A 16,199-nucleotide genomic window follows, 5' to 3' on the forward strand; every position below is an offset into this window, starting at 1 on the left:
CCACGAGGAATGGTCCCAGGTCTGTGCCAAGCCCCAACCTGTCTCTGGGAATTGCAGTGAGAAAAGCTAAGTGGCAAGGACCAAATCCCTGCCAGGAACCATTGTAAGGATTTAACAGTGACAAAGATTTTGGTTTTGTGCTCATGTAATAGTCCCTTGAAGTATTCAATTCAGTAATATGGAAACAGCTATGCAGTGATTGCTCCTACCACTTCTGAATATGAAAGCAGCCTGCTTTTTCAAATCCCATTATCTCCATCTTCTCAACCATGCCTGCACTTCCAGATTCATACTGCAAGATGAATGTTGGGATAGGACAGACATGGCTTACTTTTGAAACACATGGGATTATAAACTCCTATACCCCTGCACTTTTTGAATATTTCCAGAATTGCCAGAGGGTATATGATCCTGTCCAAGCAGTAATTTAATATCCACAACTTTTTCCAAGAAGGCAACTGAAAGTTTAGATGAGTGTAAGCAGCTGATACTCCCATGTTGTTTTTCAGAAGTAAAATAATACATAGGCCATATCATGACTACTTGATAGATCAGTCAAGGAGTAGAACATGTAGAGAGGAGGAACATGTGTTGAGTGCATAGGCTGCTAACTGAACTCTTGGACAAGATGGTACTCCTTCTTTGACGAAGCATTTGAGAATATAAGTGAGCCCAAAACACCAAAACTGAATGAGGGATGGGGGAAAAGAGCTTGACTTCAGCCAGAAGCAGTGACATATACCTTTTTGTCTTTTCACATAAATTCAAAATGTCATTAGTTTCTAATAATTAAAAAAAGGAAAAAAAATCCTAACATATGAAATACAAATACCGAACCCATGACACCTACATTGATAAAACTTGAAAAATTACACTATTTCTCCTTCTGCTTTGTAATTACTTGGAGACAAGATGTAATATTTCTTATTTTATAAATATTATAAGCAGCATAAATTATAAAAATATAATTATTTGATGAAGTTATATTTTTAAAATTGAATACATTTCATTGATGATCTTTATAAATAGATTTCCACAATGTTCATGATTCCTTCAATTAAAAAATAACAAGCCTATATCCCTTGCTGGCAGACATAATTTTTTTTCTGAAGAAATTCTGAAAGACTCATCAGCAAAACAACACTGCAAGGACTACCAGAACTGACAGAAGGCTTTCTACCATAGGTAAGAAAAAGTTTTTATAAAACTGAAAAAAATTTACCTTGACAAGAAGTCTGTGAAAGAGAGACGTATTGGATATCCATGTCGTATGATTTTGACCATGTCTAGGACACCGATATAATGCAGTTGAGCAGACACATAAAAATTGTCAAATGTATCTGGTAACTTGGAGTTATTAGGCTTTATACAATGGACAGAATGTGGCGTGCAGTTCTGCAGTTTCCCAATAATATCTGTGAGTGATTTCTGTGGGAAAAAAAGTCAGTTATCCATCATTATTGTGCAGCAAAGGCAATTGCTCGACACATTTGCTCTTCCTAACTTTTTAACATCATTTTCTCAAAAGGCTTGACCTGACCACGTAAGTGACTTTCTCAAGCATAGAAATTTTCATTCTTCCATTGCAATCTGTAGAGACTAATCTTGCTTTTTAAATGTGGTGGTTTGGTGTTTTTTTTTTTTTTAATATAAATTTCTGTCTGGAGGTTGTTCACTAACCCTGAGCTGTATTGCCACAGTGGTTGGGCCCCCTCGTTCCAGTCTCTGAAGAAATGAGGATGTTCCTTTCTTTTTCAACAGCTGTGGGAGAGAAAAGCACACACACAATACCTTTATCTCAAGATAGGCAGTAAACCTTCATTTTCTCTGTTCCACAATTTACTAACAAAGGCAAACATTTATACAAATAGTGTGTCACAGACAATGATTTGAGTTTTAGAAAGACTTGGGAAAGTGGATAAATACCCTCAAGTATCTGCAGAGCCGTGACTGGCAATAAAGTTTTGATTTCAAAGGCAGATGTATAGCATTGGAAAGATAAAATACCTTTTCCAAATAACTGGGCAAAACAATATGATCTGGAACTCTACTGCAGAAGCAGGACTTTTACATTTAGTGTTCCATACAGTCTGCCTATAAGTAGCATAATTCTGTAACTCTCTGAAAAGGTTCCTTATGTCTTTGGCAGATACTTAAGTGAGTAAATGTAAGGATAGATCATTAAATAAAATCTTGAAGGCAAAACAATAATACTAATATTAAAAAAACCCTTCTCTTTTCTTCCTGCACACATGAATGCAGTTAACCTTTATTTATTTTTTTTTAACCCATATTCACTGATTATAGAAATAAATTATCAATAACTTCATAGCTCATCAGAACCAATGTAACATCAGAGTTGGGAATGGGGAACAAAATATTTTTTACTGTTTCACTTCATATATTTGAGACTAAAATGGCAATAATCATCCTAAAAGTGGGCTAAGAAATTTGGGTTTTGTGTTAAACTTTCTACAGGAAGGCTGGCAAAATGTGCATTCCAGGATTTGGCAAAACTCTTAGATTCAAGTCTCTATATCAATGACAGCCTTTTGACCTCTGAATTTTTCAGTGTTTTTCTCCAGTCCAATTACTCCATAAAACTCCCTTTCTATCAAGTCAGCAGGTTCTGGCCTACTCCTGTCTCTTTCCAGTTGCATCAAAAGCCCACTCAAGCCAAACTCCATTAAAAATATTGCAGTGCAAGCAGTTCTCTACTCACTGTGCTAAACTTTAGAGCTCTTTTTTATTTCAAATCTCACTTACTAGGATGCACTAAAATTTTAAAGACAAACTCCTTCCCAACTTCAAAACAGAAAACTTAAAAGAGATCTGCTTGCTCCAGGTCTTATAAAAATAACAACTAGCATGTCAGTGATACTTCTCAGTTAAAGTTTACAAAATGATTGAGGAATATCACTAAAATAGAGTTTTATTCACTTGATAGATAATGCACTCACCCCTTTCTCCCAACAGATTAAGTCACTAGTTCAAGAACAACAATGCTTTGGATGCTAAACTTCCTGCCTGCTTTCCTGTGTTGCATACTCCTTCCCATGAGAAAGAAATGTTTTGTTCAGAATGAGGGAGAGAAAAGAAAGGAAACAAGGCAAACACTAAAAATTAATTTAATTCAAAGTCTCCAAACTTGGACATCTTCAGATATGGGCAAAGGAGCAAGACTATATCACCAAAGCTGTACTTCTCTATTACCCTCTCATATACAGCTTCATGTTGGAAAATTTTGTACCTCTAATCTGCAGAAAAAAAGCCCAACTACACATGTAACTTCCTAATCTCTGTTAAGTAGCTAAAAGCCCCTCCTAAAAAATCTCTCTTTACCGGCTGAGTACTTTAAAGCTTTAACCAGAAGACATAGTGAAAACTTTGCAGTAGATGAGTTCTTCAGCTAACAGACAATGAAGCAAAGTGTTCATAAAGAGAAACAACTTAAAGTCAATTGAAAGAAAAGCTTTCTGTTAGCGATATGCATTCATGTGACTAGACTTCTGCTGTGTGAACTCTGAAACACACTGATTATTCTGAAGGATGTGAGGCGGAGGCAAGAAGATCAAAGTATGCACTAGGAAGAGATTACAGAAAAACAAGGGAACAAGAGCTGATGTGAGAAAAAGAGTTGCAAGAGTATCAATGAAGATATATTCTATTTTATTATTCACAAGCCACAGAGACTTGAGCTTGCATCCCCATATTTCTATGACTCCTTATGTGATCCAAAATTCTGGCCAGCTATTAGGTCTGTTCATCTTTATCTTAGGATGGATGCACCGTTCTCTTGGAACCTACTACAAGTAAAGTGGTGAGTTCAAAGAGGTAGCCCATCCTTACCTGTGACAGCATGCTCGAAATCATAAAAGAGTCATTTATGAAAAGGTAAACAGGTAGCTACATGGCCATACATAGAGAAATCTATAATTATATAACCTAGCAAGTAGCTAGGTCCGAAGATGACAAGCTAAAAGGGGATGGTAATCACAACAAACTCCTATCTGACCTCTGAAAGTGTCTACTTCTCTTCCCTGAATATGGTGGAGTCCATACAACTACCCATGCACTGCAACATGAATACCTTTCATTTCGTGTTTCTCACTGCCTACAGTATGATGTATGTTACAATTCAAATTTCAGATATAAAAGGAAGGCCAGTCTCTGGTCGATAATTCTTGCCTTGATGTTCCTCTTTCTTTACTCCTTCCTTTTTTTTTTTTTTTTTCCCCTCTTTATTGCCTTTACCCTCAGAATAAACTCTAATAAAAATGCAATGGTTATGATTTTCTAACATGTAGTCTAAGCTCATTAGAAAATGCCCCTTATACTGCATTTTCAATTACAATAACAACAAAACAAAACCCCAACATTATTCCAGTCCATCACAGTGGATTTTCAAGTCTATACTGGAAAAGGGAAGAAATTATTTGGGATAGTGCAGTTAAAGACGTGGGCTTGATCCACAAAAGAATTTAAGCACTTACCTACTTCCAGCTCCTGCATCAGGTGCCTATTCCAAAATAGCAAGTGTTTCTTTTTTGCCACTGGAACAGTTTAGATAACTAAAATTCTGCTTCTGTCCTGAATAGCAGCACAGTACCATGCTCAAATGAAGCTAACTTAGTACTAACTAAGTGGAGTTCTGCCTCACCTGCACAGCTCTTCTCAAAGCCTACCTTTGAGAAGCCAGGCCATCCTGGGCTCTGTGAGCAGATGAAGGATGAAGTTCTTCCCACCTTCCATCTAATACCTAAAAGTTTAGGGCATGCTCACTAAATCTGAAATTTCTGACTTAATTTATCACACTTCCCAAAGGAATTTGTATATGTCTTCTGTCTCTCAAGAGAGCAACTCCAGGTTACAAGCTATTCTGACTGGCCAAAAACCTCATAGTTTCAGAGATCCCAGCTGTGTGGTGTCCCCCCGTCTTGAATAGGCTTCTAATTTAGATGTGCTTTTCATACTTCCTTCCATGTATGGGACTAGGATCTTTTTCACAGTCTTAGGAAGCTTCCTCTAGGAAGCTGTTACTGTAGTGGAAAGGCACCTAAAGGCACCTTGTGATGCCTCAGCTGTTTGCTAAATATAGCTTTAAACCAACACCATTCACTTCAACTTAAGTTTTTCCACTGAGATTACTGACAAGAACAGTAGACAGGAATTATGCTACTATCAGCAGGGGGGCTATGAGGAAAGTCCCATTGCTATTCTATGGATGTACTTGCATAAAGCCTTTCACAATGACACATGAGAGCAGGCTCCTTAATCCCATGACAGAATCAATTTTATGCAGCTGTAAACCAAAAATAGAGTTGTAAGTTTCAAGAAGCCTGGTGCAGGCAGCTGATGTATTGTGAGAACTGCTTGCCTCTTTTCTAGAAGAGGGAGGAATTCCAAAGCACTGTCAAGAATGGACTCAAAAAATCATGTTATTTCTTCTCAAAAAAGAGAGTCCCATGTGATGTGAACAATTAATTTTCTGATAGCCTCCCAAGTTTCTACCCCCTTTTGTGTTTTTGGCTTTTTTTACTCTTTTGGCTGTCTTTTCTAGCAGAAGAGACAAATTCAGAAATGGAGAGAGTTTGATTTGATTTCTAATTGACTGGGAAAATTGACATGCAAGTGACCATTTAAAGTAACAATGTTTGCCAAAATGTACAGTTGATGTTCATACAAAACCGCACAAACTATCTTGTTCAAACCAGAAATTTTCTCAGGTTAACACAATAAAGACACTGAGGTTTTATTTTTGTGCTTCCTATGTTTTAATTTACTTAACTCTTCATCATAAAGTCAGCCAAGGAGACAAAGAAGTGTTCCTATACAGGCAAAAATCAGTAATGTATCCACTGGTAAACCCTGGAACCACAAAATCATGGAATGATTCAGGCTTGAAGGGACCTCATCATTGTGCCCAACTTTCTGCTCAGAGAGTTCAAGAAAGAGGTTCCTGAATCAGCACTATTAGTGTTAGTAAATTATAACCTGTTAGGTCTCACTGTTGCTTTAGTGTTGATATTAAGTACTAAATTATTTTAATAGTTTAATGACTACAGAGAATGAAGCAGAGAACAAGGAACTTTCATAAATGACAAAAAACCTGAGAAAAATCTTCAAGGAGCAAAGAGCAGAAAGAGTCCTAAATTCTTACCTTGCTGAGCTCGATATATTTCTTTGATTCTCCACTTGCACAGGATACTGATGTTTTTTTACTCAGCAAAGCTGCTTTACACCCTTTAATTTTAAGGGAATGATATGGAGGAACAAGTGATCCAGTTTGTGTCAGCTTGGACTGGAACAATTGATTGATGACTACATTTTCACTGGCTAGAGAAAAAAGAAGAAATTAATGCATGAAGATAAAATACAAGTTTGAAATTATATATATATATATATTGTATTTGGAATTAAAAAGACATACAGTAGGAGATAGAGTTAAATAAGTAAACTTAAGTGGACAAACCAATAAACTATTACGTTAGTTATCAAACAGCATTCAATATCTAAGGATAGTAACACTATTTTAAAACATTCAGTTGCTGTGCTGAACAAAACAGGACAGAAAACAAAACGTTTCAGGCTGTGACCTATCTAAACTTAATTGTGATAAACTTAAAATTAAACTAAACTTAAATGTGATAATCACCTCTGAATTTTGTTCCATTACAGACTCCCAATTTATCCATCTATTAAAGCAATGAGAGATGCATTCTGCACATTTACCTAACATATAGTATTTTGAAATGATCAAGGCACTTGACAGAAATAAATTATAGACAGTCACTGCACCAAAGGAAATGAATGATATAAAACACAATATAGGAAGGGATATATTAAAAAAAAAAAAGAAGAAAAAAAGGCAAGGTGAAGGACAGAACTGTAGCAAGCTGGGTTCACATTTCTATTCATCTATTCATCTACAGACATTTACAGAAAAGGCAATACCATACATAAGTTTGATGCAGTGGTGATAATTAGTACCAAAAAATACACTTCTAAGAGGTGTTTTTAAAAATAAAAATTTGAGTTTTAAGACAGATAGGATACTTCATACTAATTTCAGTCAAATTATCCTTTACGAGGTTATGGTCATGGGCTTTTTAAGATGAACATGGTAATTATATGCTGCTTGTACTGACACAGCACCAATAAGCATTAAAAACCTGTTATGTGATACATCTTTAACCATCCTGATTTTTTTTTTTTTAAGATCTAGCAAACTAGCATTATTATCACACCCATTATGTGAATAAAACAAACAAAAAGCCAGAAAAGTGAATGGGATAAGCATCATAAATAATGTCATTAAGTTTAGCATAGCAGGTAGAAATCCTTAGTTTGCTCTTTATTAGCTGTCTAAAGGTATATTACTAGATGCTTAAATGCAATAGATTTGTTTCCCTTTTTCTGTGGAGATTCCTATTCGTTACTTAACAGGAATAATAAAATTATGAGGAAGATAGTAAAGCAGATACTTGAAACAATTTCAGCACAATCAGCAGACATAGTAAACCTCCATATTTTTAAAATATGAATAAACACAGTAGAGAAGCATTAGGAAAGGCATTAAAATTATGTCCTTCAAATTGAAACAGATAAGCCTATGTCAATAGCCTCTCCTGATCTATTTGTTGGACAGGTATGTTCCACATTCTTACACATATATGCAAATTGATTTAATGTTGTTAGCATATTTAAAAGTTTTGATTAAGGAAACTGAATTAAATGAAAATCAAAGGAAGCGTGCACTTAAGGCATACATCTACATAACTTACGAAACTGACCGTGAAGGAAATGTGTCACTGACAATCAAGAGGTTTAAAGACTAAGTCACTTAAAAAAGAAGGAACGTAGCTCTTAAATGACTTACATGCTTGTAAATATTCTGCCTTCAGAATGTTTCCATTAATTATAATTGTTATTATTATGACTTCTTAATTATATATACACTGACTTTCAGCATATCAGCATTTCAGCATATTTATATCCGATCTTACCCTCCATTCTTCCCTTTTAACAGTAGCAATGTAAATGCAAGTGGAGACTATGTGAGAGAATGGAAGAATGCTCTCCCATGTAGAACATACTGGAAATTGCCATACCTTCTTATACTCTTTGGCAGATTATCATTTAATTCCAAGTAGTGAGAACTGGAATGTCTCTAAAACTATAATCAATAGGATTATATTCAAGATCAATTCTTCCTTTTCTTTCTTTGTCCTTAATGTACACTGTTTGATTTCAAAATGCATCAACTATTTTACTAGGGAGTTTAGCTAATTTTACAGTAAAATTGCTAAAAAACCCAATACACTGTAACAGTGGGGCTGATCTGGAAGACAAATATTACGTCCAAAAGACCTCTTTTTCTATGGAAAGAAATGTAAGTATATAATATATTAAGTGAAAGACTGCAGTGGTTGGAGAAAAGACAAATAACATCTCAGGACAAACTGACATTTCCCTGAGGAAAATGTTTTGTTTTTCTTCACAGAAAGAGTAAATGATAGAGGTCTTTAATACCTAATTATGAATCATTAATTCATTAGCTGAGTTACATTATTATTAGGCATAATTATACAATATGCACATGGAAAGGTATTTAATTTTGTATTTCAATGAACATCTGTATCTATTCACTAAAAAACACAAGAATGCACACAACTTCCTGCTTTTAGAAAGGTACTCAAGCAGTGAAGTGCATCCCACTGCAGACTATGATTTTGGGAACCTTATTTCCTTTCCCTGTTTTCTGGGGTTTATTTTTATCTTAATTCATACTCAATTATTTCTTTAAGTCATACTCATCTCACTATACCTTCTAGTTCTTTACATCACATCACATGATGAAGATGCTTTATGTTAATGAATTCTAAAAGCTTTATAAGTTAGAGAAAATTTCAAACAATGCATACATACAAAAGATGGTGACTTTTTTTTTTTTAACTGGAAATAAAATATATATAAATTTCTCTTAAAAATAAAACAAAAATTAAATTCAAGTCATAATATCTTGATCTCTAACAACAACAGCAACCACCAAACCATTTACTTACTTTTCATTACAAATATGAGATTTTGTGAAAGGGAATCTTTATTTTTTTCTATCGCACCAGCAATTTCGTAAGTAACCTATAATAAAATATTGTGACATCATTAGTAATGACCAATGCATCTTTTAAAAATCTCACAGCAGTAGAAATTAAACTATGTTTTTTTCCACTCAACAGTCAAAGGCTGTCACCAGATAGTGTCTTTTGTTCCTTTCTTAGTGCCAACAATACTAACCAGAAGAACTGGTTGTTGAACTTTGTGTGTCTCTGTAAGTATACAGAAATTTCGTCAGACTGATTCTAAAACATTTCCACAATGCAAGACTTTGAATCAAAAGTGTAGTGTAGAACAGAAGACAGTGACCTAAACACCACTTTCCCTGTAGGATAAGCAAGTCGCTCCCAGATCACAGATCTCCTTGTCAACAGGAGACTCTTCACACTGACAATAACAAAACACTCATGGAGCAATCTGCGTCCCAGCTCACACTCAAGAAAAGTTCCAGCCAGTCATATATCCTTTGGAAGCAAGTTCAGTCTATAGGTCATGTACAAATCCATTGATCTTTCTAACAATTGCACATAAGGATTTTGCATCACCATAATTGCCTGATGTCATAATTTCAAGAACAGACAGTTGGATTGTCACTCCATCTGTCATCTGACTGCAGATAAACTCTAACACATGTGGTGGGCACTCTGAGAAGTGAGAAAAATGCAAGGTTCTAGCCAGAGTTCCTGAGGGTATATCCAAAATGAAGAAATATGACCAAGTGACTGTTTTAACACTGAGCCCATCCCCAAGAGATGCTGTATGGAAAAGCAACACTAAGACCAAAAAGCAGCCAATGAGCTGAGTTCTTTTTTTTTTTTACTTTTTATGGGGATGGAAGACAAACAACTAGTTAATTTACAGGCTTTACATATAAACAGCTTTGTTTTGCATGGTAGTAGAACCCAAAGGGAATTTTTAAGTTAAAAAGAAAGAAAATTATAGATTGTAGTACCTCCAGGATCAGGCAGATGCTTAATGGGAACTTCTTAGAATACAGTTTGTTATTTACCTTGGGACCATGTTTCTATCTAAAAACTTTTTAAAGTTTTTTATTGGATCTATATCCTAAGCCCCTTAGACATTTGGGGAAATTTTATCCTTCTATATTTAATAAAGCTGTAAATATATAATTAAGATTAGAAATACTAAACAGTGCATTAATTTTGTTTTCCATTCGGTCATTTGACAATTATGTAATGCTATTTTACTCATGAAAGAGATTATATGACTTGGATGTGTATAATCTGTTATAGTTAGTAATTGTCAAATGATGTAATTAGTATGGCATCTGACATAGAAAAGGTATAACAATAGAATTATGTTCTTTTACATGACAGATGCAATGTTATATAATTTTCTAATTGCATCTCCTAAGAACATACAACATAGTTAGCAAACTATTAGAATAATTTAAGTATACTATTAAATGCTTTTAATGTACATAAAGTAAATGTTCTACCATACTGGTCCATAAAAGATAATTAACAGAACTTATTCGACAAATCCATAATGCCAGATCCTAATTTAGTGTCTTAGGCTTTGACTAAATTAGGAGAGTTACTACTGGTGGGAAGAGTAGGTAAGTATAGCAGTGGGAGATACTATATTATGATTAAGTGCCTAGACTGAAACAGGGAGAAGTTTCAGTACTGGTGCTGGTATAATACATCACTAACTTCTAGAACTATATTCATAAGACATCTCTCATATCACATAAAATACATAAAAGTTAGCAGGATTCCCTTTTATGAAGAAATTGCTAACTCTCTAACAGTTTTTTCATAGACTTGGTAAATTAATTCACTGCCTAAAGACATGAAAACTGACTCAATGAAATGGCACTCTAGGGTTCCATATTCATTGCCAGTCTCACAAAAGAGAAAAAGAAAGAAGTCCTATTCTAGCTGCCAATTTTGTTAATTTAATCCTGACCTCATCAGAGATGCCAACCTACATAACACTTTGCCTAAAGCACAAATATTTCCCTTAGTTTTCTTCCACTGGGTTTCTAAAGTAAACCTGGCCAAAACTCTGCACTGATTGGCACTCATGCACAGTGGATAGTTATTCTGAGGAGACAAAAAACAAACAAATATTATATGATTCAGACAGGAAATGTGCACTCGCTTAGATCATGGTTCCAGTATTATAAAACATACTCCTTATTCTCACTTCTATTTATTGCAGCTATTTGCTCTATCTTGCTTTACATGATGAGCTCTAGGGTAGACAGGATGTAAATCTGTGTGTCTGTTTTAACCAAAGGAAATAAGGTCTTTAGATATACCTAGACTAGTTAGAAGTATTTTTACTAGAAAAGAAAATAGTGTGGAGTTCCACACTGCCTTTTATATCATTAAAACAGGTTAAAACAAGAAAGGGATTGGATTTGCTTTCCTTCTTGATTTAAGTTCAGAAAGGAAAAGAGCTTAACCTAAGCACAGGGTAGTGGGGCAGGCCAAATGTTCATCTAGTCCTGGACATTTAGGGAAAATATTGAAGAACACTACTCTGCCTCCCCCTGGATCCCATCTCAGCTTCCAGGGCTCTGCCCATAAGGGAGTTCTTGTCCTGCAGGCCATATCTCATCTTTGTGTTTAATATCTCTTGATTGATGTTTCCTTCTCTAGTCCCTGTTTCTAGAACTCGTTAACATTTTCAGCATCTATAACCCTCTGTGGCAAGGAGTTTTATTAGTAACTAGCTATGTGAAAAAATACTTACTTGTTTTGAACCTGTTTTCTGGTCATTTAAGTCGGTATAGCTGGTTTTAATATCATGAGAACTAACAAATAAGAGGTAAAAAAACACCACCAAAAAAACAGGAGGCTCACACACCAAATGTGCACAGACCTAACTTTGGGAACTGCATGTTCCTCTTATCTTCTTACAGACTCTTGCCTCTTTGATACATTAATTATCCTCATGCTGCCGTATTGTACATCTCTTCTGAAGTATCCCCCCTCATAACATCTGACTTTGATAAGGGACTTAGTATCTAAGTTCATTGGATTTCCCAATATACTTTATCAACAGGGCTACATTTACACGTAATTTTCATCAATTCCTTCAAAAACTCTTTTCTGTAAATAGTTTTCATATCTTGTGATAGGCCAAAAGCACTCAAGGTTAATGGCAGATCCAGCAGGAACCCTAAAACAAGCTAGGAAAAGACCACCTGGAATGTTAAGGTTGCTTTGGCTGCATTCACAATTAAAAGGGGAAATTTTACTATTTTAATAACAAAATGTAACTCAGAAACTCACAGTTTTGCATGTGTTGTTAAATTTAGTTAATAAGAAAATCATCAGTTCATATAATTAAATGAGAAATTTTTGAGAACGTGTCCAAGGACAATTTCAGTGCACAGAGGGTCACTTGTAATTGTTAATTTTCTGCCAGTATTTAAATGTGAGTGATATCTTTTAAATGATTGAATGTCCAGGTTTTTTTAGGATCACTGGGCTTCTCACCCTCCCAAAACAAGTCTTGTTAAGCAGTGAGTGAAATAAGTAATTTTATATAGTCTGGAAAGTCTTATTCTAACACTGTGATAGAAATAGTAGCATATTGAAACCAGCAGAAACAAAATAGGATAGTGGAGGGAAGTGTTCTATTATTTTCTCCTGTAAGTGAAAGTGTGAAATCAAGTCTACTTAAAGAAAGAAAAAGGGAGAGAGAAAGGGAGAAAAAGCACAACTATCTTGTCTGTGTGAAAAGGAATCTTTGTCAAGTAACCTTTGTAGGCTTTGGTATAGCTTAGACTAGACTGATTTGATTGTTATGTCTGGGGATTCAGCCTGGGGAAAAATAGAGAAAATGAAAGCATCCTTATTGATTAATCCATCTCCTTTTGTCTTTTGATTTAGAGGTTCAGTTTCAGAGTCTGCCTCGGATATATAAGGCATTTCAGAGAAGGCTGCCTCGGTGAAGGTGAGCTGACAGCTGAGAGGTATTTTTGAAATGCACATAGCTGAGAAATGGAACAGACATTGATCTGCACTTAAAGGACATTATGCACACTGGTTTATAGAGCAAAGAAGTTGGTCTTTTGATCTGATCAGTTTATTACAGTACTGTAAGTCAAAACAAGCAAGACAAACAGTGACAAGGGGCTTATCTGATTTGTAAATTCAAGTATAAATTTAAACTGCAAAAAGCTTAAATTATGATGACATATTATTCAGACTACATGAACAATGGGCAAATAGCTCATTATCTCAAACATGGTATGTCAAACACTGCTATCAGGTAAAGCTGTGTCTCTTGGCATTGTGCTAAGACAGTATATTTCTGATTTACTTATTCATATGCTAATTCTTCCATAAAATTAGAAAAAAACAACTCTGAGTCCTCGAAAAAGTTTGTTGATGGAATGTTACTCTTCAAAAATCACAACTATCAGTAAGGCTGACAGTCCAGAGATATAATTCATGTGAAGCCCTTTGTTATATGAGAGCCCACAATTTAATTATTAATGTTATCAATAAAAGCATCTAGAAATTCAGTATTACACATTCTTAGTACAGCTTCAGCCAATGGTCAGATGCATCGATCAACTGCACCCACGAAATGCTTCATTTCCTCAAGGCAAGCCTGCAGCATGCAACATGGAATTGGCGTGCCCCTCCTCTCATGGTGCTGCCAGGCAGAGTCTCTGTGAGAAGCAGCTGAGAATACCCACATTCATGTTAGGCATCAGAAACAAAGCAATGCCCCAGATGAGCAGAATTTTTCCAGAAGAGATCAGACTGCCAGTGTTTAGGGAAATGTGTTGACCTTCAGATAAAGCCTTCCACTGGTGTTTTTTTTTTAGCCATACAAAACCTAAATCATTCTTCTCTACCTTCTGTCTGAACAGAACAGATAAGCTTTTTGTCTTATAGCACTCAGATACCAAGACATTAAATAGCTCTTAGAAGAGACTCATAATGTGTCAAGGCATTGCAGGATTCTGTTCAGATGTAAAATTAAAACTGGGAGATAAAAGTAAAATAGTTGATATGATCAAGTACTAATGTTCACAGTGGCCTTTGCTGAGCATATGTTCATATAGTTAACAAGTGTATCATATTGCTCATGCAGAAAAAGACAGATTCAGTGTTGTGTAGGCATAATAGTAAAATTCAAGAGAAATGAATAAAAAATTGTTTTCTTTCTTCAACAGGATCATTCTGTCACATTTGTCTAATAAGGTATTCTCTCTCATGTTTCACTGAAAAATCTCACCCTGGTGTTGATTTCTTCTTTGTGCAGAAGCTTACTTGTATATACTGTTTTCCTCTTTTATTCCACTTTCTTAATTCCAAAACCGTAAAGAAAGTAAGAAAAAAAATCAAAGGTCTCTCAGAATGTTATCATACATATAAATTCTCTTAAAGCATTCTTTTTGCCAGAAATTTAAGATTCCAAATTGTTTAGGACACTTTCCCTTACACATTACTCAGTCTTTTCTTCCCATATGCCTTCCTAGGCTCACTTTGACCTCAAGTTTTAGTTTTTCCACTTCTGATCTATTTTCTCTTTTCTCTCAGTACTGCCTTTTCTGGAATGGTCTAAGGCTAGTTAGGATTGGAACAACAATATGTGTAGTTCTAGGAAAAGCTACTGAGCCTAAAACATAAGGGAATGGGCAACACCTGGCAATGCATGACTACAATCAATGAGAAAGACTTGATATTGGAAGAAAAGACTTCTTTTTTTCTATGACTATCCTGACACAAAAAGTTAAGGTACGAACATGTTAGAGGTCTTTAAAACTGCATGGACACATCTGTAGCAGCTGTAATCCTCTCATAATACAAAGCTAGAGATACCAGTTTTGTTCACAAAAGGCTGTCTGTCGTTCTCAATTAAATATATAGAAGAGGTCTTTTCAGTGAGGCAGTATTTTTAATAGCTGCATTTTCCAGTATAACTGCACTTGCTAAAATAGGTACTGTAAGTGTCTGAGTAAAGACAGGAACCCAATTCTTTCTGGACTTTGAGTTACGTACATAAACTCCCAATGAAAAGGTGCCCAAACTACAGGGGTCTATATGAGACTCATACCAGGGCCAACATAGAATATTAGTGCTTTTTTTTTTCTCTAGATGACTTGGAGTAGCAGCTGTTTCACATTGGCTATGAACTACATTGCAGTTAACACTTTTGTTACATAGAGAAATCAGGTTGTCTGCCTTCACTCTGTTTAGCACAGAGCCTGCATTCAGTGGGACTTTCTCCATGAACACCAGCCTAGACACATCACCTGAATATAAATGATTAAGCCCAGAAGTGAAAAATTTCATGTTCAATCACCTGTCACATTTTACTGGTAATTCTTTTTTACCCTCTGGGTCTAATGCATCTTTCAGTTCTACTCATGTAAATAATGAGAAGCTTTACCAAGGGAGTTACAATCAGCAAAAAATTGTGGTGAGAATAAAATCAAGCCCCCCTCTTTTAAATTTGGGGATCTCTGAAGGTAATGCTTTATACTTCACTTATTTTAGACTTATTTAATTGATATTAGACTGTAAAATGGCTTTCAAAACCTGCCAAACTATACTGTTACTTTAGATATGAAATTCTTAGTTTTGAGTGCAAATAAAACCTGATACATGTAAAAGCCTGATCCTTTAACGATTTTCATAAAGCATAAATCACAAATTACCTCTAGAATAAGCTACTAAATATGGTATTAGCACAAAGAACAGCATCAGCAGTTTCAAAATCTTAGTTTTTCATACTCAACTTATCAACGTATGAAGACATACTAGTCTCAGAATAAACTCAGTTTGTGTCATTATTTAGTACAGTAATGCTATCATCAGATTTTATGTAAATACCTATCACAAATCACTGGAAATTTTGATCTATGATAGCTACATAACAGTTCCATGAGATAGCAAGTCTCTTTGAGGATTTTGCTCATCACTATTAAAGTCAGGCGAGTTAAGCACTTGCACGGGAGCTTTTCTGTTTTGGCAGGGCCAAGCATTTTACTGTCATAAGGATGCAAAGAACCTGACGGACAGGAATAGTTCTTTGGACAATGTAAATCAAAGGATCTCCACTGACTTAAAAAGAATGTGTGAATT

At 35.2% G+C, this 16,199-nt stretch overlaps 1 protein-coding gene across 4 annotated transcripts in view; it reads right to left on the bottom strand.

The window, feature by feature from the left end:
* The window catches only part of MYO16 (myosin XVI), a 405,417-nt gene that overhangs the window by 84,063 nt on the left and 305,155 nt on the right, over positions 1–16,199 (bottom strand). For 3 of the 4 annotated variants that reach the window (XM_074930682.1, XM_074930690.1, XM_074930675.1), the window contains exons 24-27: positions 9,066–9,141; positions 6,161–6,336; positions 1,681–1,761; positions 1,223–1,428 (exon numbers count right to left, since the gene is read on the bottom strand). In XM_074930682.1, the coding sequence (XP_074786783.1) occupies positions 1,223–1,428; positions 1,681–1,761; positions 6,161–6,336; positions 9,066–9,141 (539 nt within the window). The remainder of the gene's footprint in view (positions 1–1,222; positions 1,429–1,680; positions 1,762–6,160; positions 6,337–9,065; positions 9,142–16,199) is intronic. The other variant, XM_074930699.1, reaches the window with a different exon arrangement.

The sequence above is a fragment of the Athene noctua genome, chromosome 1, assembly GCF_965140245.1.
Source record: "Athene noctua chromosome 1, bAthNoc1.hap1.1, whole genome shotgun sequence".
Lineage (NCBI taxonomy): Eukaryota > Metazoa > Chordata > Aves > Strigiformes > Strigidae > Athene > Athene noctua.